Raw genomic sequence first — 9079 nt, forward strand, 5'->3', positions numbered from 1 at the left:
GATGACCAGATACAATAAAATATTATGTATAGACATGTTATATAAAACATAGATATAATATGCTAAATATATTTTAACTATTTATTTATTAAAAGAAATATTATAACCGCGCAGACGCGCGGGTGAAAACCTAGTTTAACTTATGATCCAAACAATCTAAATTTAAGTTTTATTAAACTCATATATAAAATAAACTGAGATAACTTATGAAAGATTTGAACTCACTGTTAGTTAAGCTAGCTACTCATTTTGACACATTTATGTCTTGCAATCAAGCATTCTATCTTATAAAAGTGTTTCATATATACGTTAACATAGCACATGCAAACGTAAAACATTGGTTAGAGTACTTTCCAATTTTAATCAACGTGCCCCGAGCTGTAACCTCCTGTATTCAAATTACAGCTTACAACGAGATATGAGCTGTTCTACGTTACAATTTTTTTTTTATATTAGACAGGGTATGATACAAATTATTAAAATGTGACTCGATTACCCTAAGCCCTTCCACCATAAATATTAAAATATGTATCACCATTTCGATTTAAACAGTAACAAAACCAAACCTAAATATGGAAACTCAAGAAGCTTTTGTTTACACTCTCATCTCCATCCTTCTTTCTCTCCTATTATTATTTTGGAGATTCCTATGGCTGTCTTACATTGCGGTTACGTCTACGCCTACGCCACAGCTGACCAGCCACTCTCTGACGGCTGAAAGCGACGAAACTGAGTTTATGTCGTATATGGTCCGTAAGTCCAAGACCGTCAATAAGGCACTCGACGAGGCCGTTCCACTTGGCGAACCAGTACTCAAGATCCGTGAGGCCATGAGGTATACGCTTCTCTCCGACGGCAAACGCGTAAGACCAATGCTTTGTTTGGCTGCATGCGAGCTCGTGGGTGGCCATGAGGCAACCGCAATGCCTTCTGCATGTGCAGTTGAGATGATCCACGCGTCGTCTATCATCTTAGACGACCTCCCTTGTATGGACGACGACAGCCTCCGCCGCGGGAAACCAACCAACCACAAAGTATTTGGCGAGGACATAGCCATTTTGGCCTCGGTTGCGCTCATGGGTTTGGCCGTCAAACAAACCTCTTCATCCACTGGTGCTCCTCCAGAGAGGGTTCTCCGGGCTGTTCAGGTGATGGCGCAAGCGGTGGGAACAGAAGGACTCGTTGCGGGACAAGCTGAGGATCTTGCCGGAGAAGGGATGAGCTTCGAGGAAAATGATGAAGCGGGGCTGGAACATCTTGAGTTTATACATATCCATAAAACGGCCGCGTTGCTTGAAGCTGCTGCGGTGGTGGGAGCCATAATGGGTGGTGGCTCTGATGAAGAGATTGAGAGGCTTAGGAAATACGCGAGATGCATTGGGCTGATGTTTCAAGTGGTGGATGATGTGCTCGACGTGACTAAGTCGTCAGAGGAGCTGGGGAAAACCGCTGGTAAAGATGTGATGGCTGGGAAGCTGACGTATCCGAAAGTGATGGGAGTGGAGAAGTCGAGAGAATATGCAGAGAGGTTGAACAGAGAAGCCAGAGAGCATCTTCGTGGGTTTGATTCAGACAAGGCAGCTCCTCTGTTTTTCCTGGCTGATTACATTGTCAACAGACAAAACTGATGATGATGTGACAAATTACTACTGCCTTTGTAGACATTATTTAGGCCTGACTTAACCTAAATGGTCCGTCCAATGGCTTTCATTTGTCAGTTTCGTGTCTATTCACCCTTCTTTCTGTGTTTGCATTGACTATAATCTTCTTTTGATTTCCATCGATTTGTACTATTTGTTTGGCTTTCTAAACTAGATGAAACTATAAACTAAAAGTAAAGAGAGAAAAGGTAAAGACTAATATAATTTGGATAGTTTTTTTTTGTTTGCTTCCACTCACATGTTTTGATTCCCATTGTAAAATTTCTTGCAACAAACGTATTCAATTTTGTTTTGCTTCCACTCGCATGTTTTGATTCCCATTCAGTCGTATTGCCGCCAAATGAAGAAAGATTCAAACTATAGAGTATAGACAGATGGGTATGGACGTATGGGCCGCGTGTGACGTGGCTGAGCGAAGAGAATAAAGCGAAGTTAACCTTTAAACCGATCAAACCGATATGAACCCATTCTAGTTAACATTCAATCTAAACCGGTAACCGTCATCGTCTTCATCAGAAACGGAGAGTAGCACCAGATGTTCTCTCCAGAGATGGCTTCTTCAGAAACGGAGAGTAGCACCAGATGTTCTCAAATCCCAGATTGGGAAACCGAGTTTAACCGCTTCGAGCAGGCGATTTCGTCTTCTCCGGCTCCGATCCGTGTGAGATCCGTCATCAAGCTATCGGAATCAGCGAATCGACTCCCGGAGAGTATTCTCTCCCGAGCCATCCCGATCCTCGCCGGCCTCCTTCGCGTCTCCGACGATCCCAACCGTTCCGTTCAAGCCGCCGCTGCGCATTGCTTGAAACGCATCGCATGTCTCGGCGGCGAAGAGAGCGGATTCGCGGTGGCGATGGGGAGGTGCGGCGTGATCGCTAGCTTGTTAGGTCTCTTACTCGAACCGAATGATAATAATAGTAGTATTGCGTTACGAACGGTTTGGGTGAAGTGTTTGTGGAGTTTAGTTACTTTTGGATCTTCGATTCGGATTGGATTAGCTAGGTTAGGTGGGTTAGAGATTGTGATACGCGAGTTGAATACTTGGGAAGATGATTCAAGTAGATGGTGTTTGTTAGAGATCTTTACTGCTTTAACGATGATACGAGAGAGCAGACGCGTTCTTGTTCATAACGGAGGGTTGAAGTTTCTTGTGGAAGCGGTTAGAGTTGGGAACTTGGCGTCTAGAGAGAGAGCTTGTCAAGCGATTGGCTTGCTAGGTGTAACCAGACGAGCTAGGAGGTTGCTGGTTGAAGCTGGAGTGATTCCAGCTCTCGTGGATCTGTTTAAAGATGGAGATGATAAGACAAAGCTTTTAGCTGGTAACGCCTTGGGGATTGTATCGGCTCAGACCGAGTACGTTAGGTCTGTGACTGCAGCTGGCTCTGTTCCTTTGTACGTCGAGCTTCTCTCGGGGCGAGATCAAATGGGGAAAGATATTGCAGAGGATGTGTTCTGTGTATTGGCTGTGGCTGAAGGTAATGCTGTGTTGATAGCGGAACAGCTGGTGAGGATCTTGAGAGAAGGAGATGAGGAAGCCAAGTTTGCTGCTTCTGATGTGTTGTGGGCTCTTTCGGGCTACAGGCATTCTGTGTCTGTTATTAGAGACTCTGGCGCGATTCCGTTGCTGGTGGAGATTGTGAGAGATGGGTCTGTTGAGTTCAGGGAGAGGGTTTCTGGAGCTATCTCTCAGTTAAGTTACAACGAATACGACCGTGAGGCCTTCTCTGATTCTGGTATGATACCGATTCTGATTGATTGGTTGGGAGATGAATCGGAAGAGCTTAGGGATAATGCAGCCGAGGCGCTTGTTAATTTTTCTGAAGACCAACAGTATTATGGTAGAGTGTGCGAGGCTGTAAGCCATCCTGTGTTTCGGAATATGCAGAGCAAACTTGCTAGAATCCGAGCTTCTCATGAGCTGATGGTTAGGTCAATGAGAAGGGTTACGATTGAACATCTAGCTCGGGATCATGATCTTCTTTGATGTGATAAACAAATCTAGCACTCCAACTTCACTGATGTATGTTTATATAATCTGACTCGAGTTCTGTTTCATTTGTGCACTTCTTTTATTTGAGACGTTTGTAATCTATCTATACTATACATGTACCAAAAGATATCGACTTTGAATAGATATGGATTTTATGTCATCCATCTTACATTTTCCACACAAATTAAAAAAATAATTAAAATGTAACTAAATTTATATTAACTACACATGTTTGACCAATAATATTTAAGATAAATATAACTATTTACAAGACTAATACATTTTGCAATTAGTTTTAAGCTAAAATAGTTAAAATTTACAATAGAATACTAACCAACCAAAAATATATGTGCTGATAAAATTAGAGGTTTGGAAATTATTTTCATTTCGCTAGAAAAGATTTTATACTTTAGAATTAATGAAGTTTATTTTATTGTTATCTTTACTTTTTAAATGTTGTATAAGTGGATAAATTTTCAATCAGAAATAGTAGTGAAATACTCAGAAAACAGTAAGATTTGAAAAATTAGTAAAAATAATAAAATATATTAAAATACAATTAACACAAATAAAAAAGTAAAATATCATGTTTAAATATACATGAAAAAATATATTGGTTCACATATTTTGTTTACGAATGATCTTCAAACATATTTTATATACAAAGTATTGATCTTCAAAATCTAATCTATTAATTTAGGGATTATCTACTATTTGAAGTTCTCATTTAAATTTTGGACTCTTTCATAGTTGTTGCTAGAATATATCATGTCTCCTATACAATGCAACCTACCAACTTAAATTAAACCAAATCTTAACCAACATAGATTAGTTAAACCTAACCAATAACACTTTTATAATATTTTTGGTTAATCTCTTAATATAATTAGATCATATAAAACTGAACCACTCTTAAATCAACGAGTTCCATATCATTCCAGACATAAGAGAAAAAATATTCGACTCATTTACAACGTAAGCATACAAAGACCGTGTATGCTTATGCTCATTGATCTTCCAAAAACCAAATAATTGTGGCATAGACCAACATAGGCTCATGTTCGTATCACTAACTTTACTTCCATATATTTACTCTTTACCTACATCATATCACAACATACACAGTTATGCAAGAACATGATTTTTTTTGTTCAAACAACCAAATAATGGTGGCATATGGTTAGTAGATTTTTTAAATATGTTTTTTTATATATTACATTTTACGAGACTATGTGTATAAGTTTTTTTTTTTGAAAAAGGGCATAACTATGTGTATAAGTTAAAAGGTAAAAAGTATGACAAGGCAAATTATTATACTAAAAATGAAAAAAGATTAAATACAAACTAATAACAAGTACAACACAAATTATAAAACTATTAAATTCTATATATATTTAATAAAATATTATATATATGTCTAATATGTATAAATATATAAATGTTACACAAAATATATATAGTATTATATACACATATTATATATACCATATATTATTAATTGAAATTTGACAAATCAATTTCCGCCCTTTAGGGCGGGTCCTAATCTAGTTATCAGTTAAAACGGAAGTTGTTATTGGTTTGCTTCTTCTCAAATATATAATGACCATAAACAAAATAAAATAAATATATATGGTCTATCATTCTTAAATTTTTATGTGTTTGGACTTTTGTCAGAATATATCGATATGAGATAAAATATTGTCTAATTGGCACAGTGACAAATCATGAACAACTGGAAAATAAAAGCAAATCACATTCGTTATAAGCATTTTCCACAAAATATATGAAGGTAAAATTTTAATACTCCCCTACTAATAATATGCTATGTAGAATTTATTTGTGCACAAATAATGAATAAAAGTTACTCAATCCGTTTCATAATACATATTGTTTTATACACGAATTAAGAAAATTGTCAAATTTTATGTTTTACCCCTATTTAATAAAGTTCTTAGTTAATTTTATTAATTAATGAATTGAAACCAAGATAAAATTGAAAAAAATATTAATTATATATCATGGTCTAAAACGGGTTTACTCAGCCGAGTAACTGGCGTCGAACGCTAGCCGGTGAATTATTAGATGTTCTTCGATTTTTCATTACTGGCATCAACAAAACAAGTAGCATCAACTCCATCACCGGCGGGCCACAAGCTCATCCTCGAATCTCTCTTCCATGGCCACCAAGATTACACCTACAAGCAAGTTGTAGTTTTCATCTTTCATTAGAAACCACTTGGTGTGAAAAGTGTAAAAAATGCAATATCATATTATATAAACCCTCCACATTATTTTCATAGATGAATAGTAATAATTGGTTAGAAAAAATGACAAATCACATGAACAAGGATTGTATGACTTACAAAAATAGAAACGAATGGTAACCCTAAGATCTCTCTAGAATCTAATAATCTTTAGACAACACAAAGCAATCTAAAAACAAGTTTTACATATTGACATAGTTGGGTTTTGTCTATTCTTGGTGGGTTTTTGTCCTCTCTCTCTCTGTTCATACGTTTTCCTCTTTGACTTCCAGACATAGAGAGAGGGGGAAAAGTTCATTTGGATCAATAGAAGACGAATTTCTTCTTGAAAGGTCGATCAATACCGCGTGTTTGCTGCAATGCTAACTTGGGAGAACCGAGTTAGGCTTGCACGCAACACCGCCGTGAAGAAAACGCTAGCCTTCATTGCATTCCTCATCATTGTGTTATGTCAGGTCACAATGGTCATCTCTCAGGAACACAAGGTTGTGCCAGGTTCAGACGCAGATTGCCTCTTGAGATTCAAAGACACATTAGCAAATGCTTCCGTCATTAGCAGTTGGGATCCTTTGACCGCTCCTTGCAAGCGAAACTCCCCGAACTGGTTCGGTGTTCTCTGTTTTACCGGCTATGTTTGGGGACTACAACTCGAAGGAATGGATTTAACCGGGAAGCTAGACCTTGAACCGTTGGTTCCAATCAAGAACCTACGAACCTTAAGCTTCATGAACAACAATTTCAATGGTGCAATGCCATCCGTCAAGAAACTCGGTTCGTTGAGGTCATTGTACTTGTCTAACAACTGGTTCACAGGGGAGATACCCGCTGATGCCTTTGATGGTTTGAATCATTTAAAGAAGCTTTTGCTGGCGAACAACGCGTTTCGTGGAAAGATCCCTTCCTCTTTAGCTTCTTTGCCGATGCTTTTAGAGGTGAAGCTTAATGGTAATCAGTTTCAAGGGAACATACCTGATTTTAAACCCAAGAATCTCAAGTTAGCTAGTTTCGAGAACAATGACCTCGAAGGACCTATTCCCAAAAGCCTACGCGCCATGGACCCTGGCTCCTTTGCAGGTTAAATAAAACAAACATTTCAAGTTCTTTGCATTTTGAAACACAAGAATCTTTATTTATTTACTTTGTTGAAAACATTTCAGGGAACAAGGCCTTGTGTGACCCTCCATTAATCTCATGCTCAGCGGCTTCATGGTCTATTCCGGATCCTCCTCCTAGTTCCACGGAGAAGGACAAGATCCAAACTATGTTCACGGTTGCAATCGTTTTGATTGTCCTTGGGATACTACTACTTCTCATCTCGCTTGTGGTTTTCCTCCTTCAAAACAGAACACGGAAGATCTTGTCGGCTTGTCCATCTGCGGGACAAGACAGGATAGAGAAGTTCAATTATGGTCAATCCGCGAACATGGACAGAGCTGGGGAGTCTGTTAATAGCTACACTAGTAGGAGAGGAGGAGGAGGAGGAGGAGCAGTACCGGATCAGGGGAAACTACTGTTTCTGCAAGAGGACATTCAGAGATTCGATCTTCAAGATCTTCTGAGAGCTTCAGCTGAAGTTCTTGGGAGCGGAAGCTTTGGTGCTTCTTATAAAGCAGGGATTAACAGCGGACAGACGCTGGTCGTGAAGAGGTATAAACATATGAACAACGTCGGAAGAGAGGAGTTTCATGAGCATATAAGACGGTTAGGGAGACTTAGCCATCCGAATCTGTTGCCTATTGTGGCTTACTATTACCGTAGAGAAGAGAAGCTCTTGATCGCTGAGTTCATGCCTAACCGCAGCTTGGCTAGACATCTTCACGGTACGTAAAATGTCAAATAATTACTTTTTCTTTGTCTCTACGCTAAAAAAAAATGCTCTGTTTTCAGCGAATCATTCTGTGGATCAACCTGGATTGGATTGGCCAACAAGGCTAAAGATTATACAAGGAGTGGCTAAGGGTTTAGGTTACTTGTTCAAGGAGCTACCAACACTAACAATCCCTCACGGTCATCTCAAGTCATCTAATGTCGTACTTGACGAATCATTTGAGCCTCTTTTAACAGACTACGCGCTAAGACCGGTGATGAACTCAGAGCCGTCTCATAACCTAATGATCGCTTACAAATCGCCAGAGTACAGCTTAAAGGGACAGATAACCAAGAAGACAGATGTTTGGTGCCTCGGGGTTTTGATCTTGGAGCTTTTAACAGGCCGGTTCCCCGAGAATTATCTAAGGCAAGGGTACGATGCTAACATGAGCCTTGTGACTTGGGTGAGTAGCATGGTGAAGGAGAAGAAAACGGGTGACGTGTTTGACAAGGAAATGACTGGGAAGAAGAACTGCAAAGCAGAGATGCTGAGCCTGTTGAAAATAGGGTTGAGCTGTTGCGAAGAGGACGAAGAGAGGAGGATGGAGATGAGAGATGCTGTGGAGAAGATCGAGAGGTTAAGAGAAGGACAAGATTTGGATGGTGATTTCGCAGCTTCCACGCACAATGTCTTTGCTTCTCGGTTGATGGACGATGATGACTTTGGTTTGGCCATGAATCGATGATCAGTCTTGAGATCAATGGAAGAAAGATTCGGTTTATTATCTTAATGGAAGAAAAGAGATGGAATCGTCGTCGGCAAGAAAGAAAGTTAGGGTTTTTTTTCTCTTGGAGAAAATGTGTTAAGAGCAAATCCATGAGATATATAATATGAACGACCCAAAATTTTATTTTTTTTTGCAAGTTTCTTCACATTTCCATCTGATATCATCCCAAGATTTTGTTTTTTCTTTTTCAATTCTTTGAATATTATTATGATTTAAAAAATTAATATAATCAATGCGTAATAACATCAACTAAAGACATACTCACACGATGCAATGTAATAACATTGATGTATAGATCTGGTTTTGATGCGTATTCTTACATTAAAAGCATTTTATTGATAACGCGAAAGTCTTGGTGTTAACTTGTGAAACGGACTCGCCGAACAATAACCTCGTACCAGGCTCAGTGCCGGCTTTGAACACATCCGCAAGAAACATTTGATTGGGGCCTCTGATTTATTAAAAAATTCAGGCCTAATTTTCTTACATTGTTATTGTTTGTCGTAATGTTTAATGGGATCTTCTAAAACCTATTTTTATTGAGTAACACAGATTTGTAACCATATC

The 9079-nt window shown here is 38.8% G+C and overlaps 3 protein-coding genes across 3 annotated transcripts; all 3 read left to right on the forward strand.

The window, feature by feature from the left end:
• The first annotated feature begins 572 nt into the window (after positions 1–572).
• On the forward strand, positions 573–1628 carry LOC108858873 (geranylgeranyl pyrophosphate synthase 10, mitochondrial-like). The gene has a single exon (XM_018632731.2). It carries the CDS (start codon positions 573–575, stop codon positions 1626–1628), a length of 1056 nt encoding a protein of 351 aa, XP_018488233.2.
• A 511-nt stretch (positions 1629–2139) lies between these two features.
• On the forward strand, positions 2140–3811 carry LOC108861683 (U-box domain-containing protein 4). The gene has a single exon (XM_018635611.2). It carries the CDS (start codon positions 2197–2199, stop codon positions 3643–3645), a length of 1449 nt encoding a protein of 482 aa, XP_018491113.1. The 5' UTR covers positions 2140–2196; the 3' UTR covers positions 3646–3811.
• Positions 3812–6141: 2330 nt separating this feature from the next.
• On the forward strand, positions 6142–8659 carry LOC108860668 (pollen receptor-like kinase 4). Its single transcript, XM_018634529.2, has 3 exons — positions 6142–6989; positions 7073–7735; positions 7803–8659. The coding sequence occupies exons 1-3, from the start codon at positions 6275–6277 to the stop codon at positions 8468–8470; spliced, it is 2046 nt and encodes a 681-aa protein (XP_018490031.1). The 5' UTR covers positions 6142–6274; the 3' UTR covers positions 8471–8659.
• The last annotated feature ends 420 nt before the right edge of the window (positions 8660–9079 follow it).

The sequence above is a fragment of the Raphanus sativus genome, unplaced genomic scaffold (assembly GCF_000801105.2).
Source record: "Raphanus sativus cultivar WK10039 unplaced genomic scaffold, ASM80110v3 Scaffold0684, whole genome shotgun sequence".
In the NCBI taxonomy this organism is placed as follows: domain Eukaryota; kingdom Viridiplantae; phylum Streptophyta; class Magnoliopsida; order Brassicales; family Brassicaceae; genus Raphanus; species Raphanus sativus.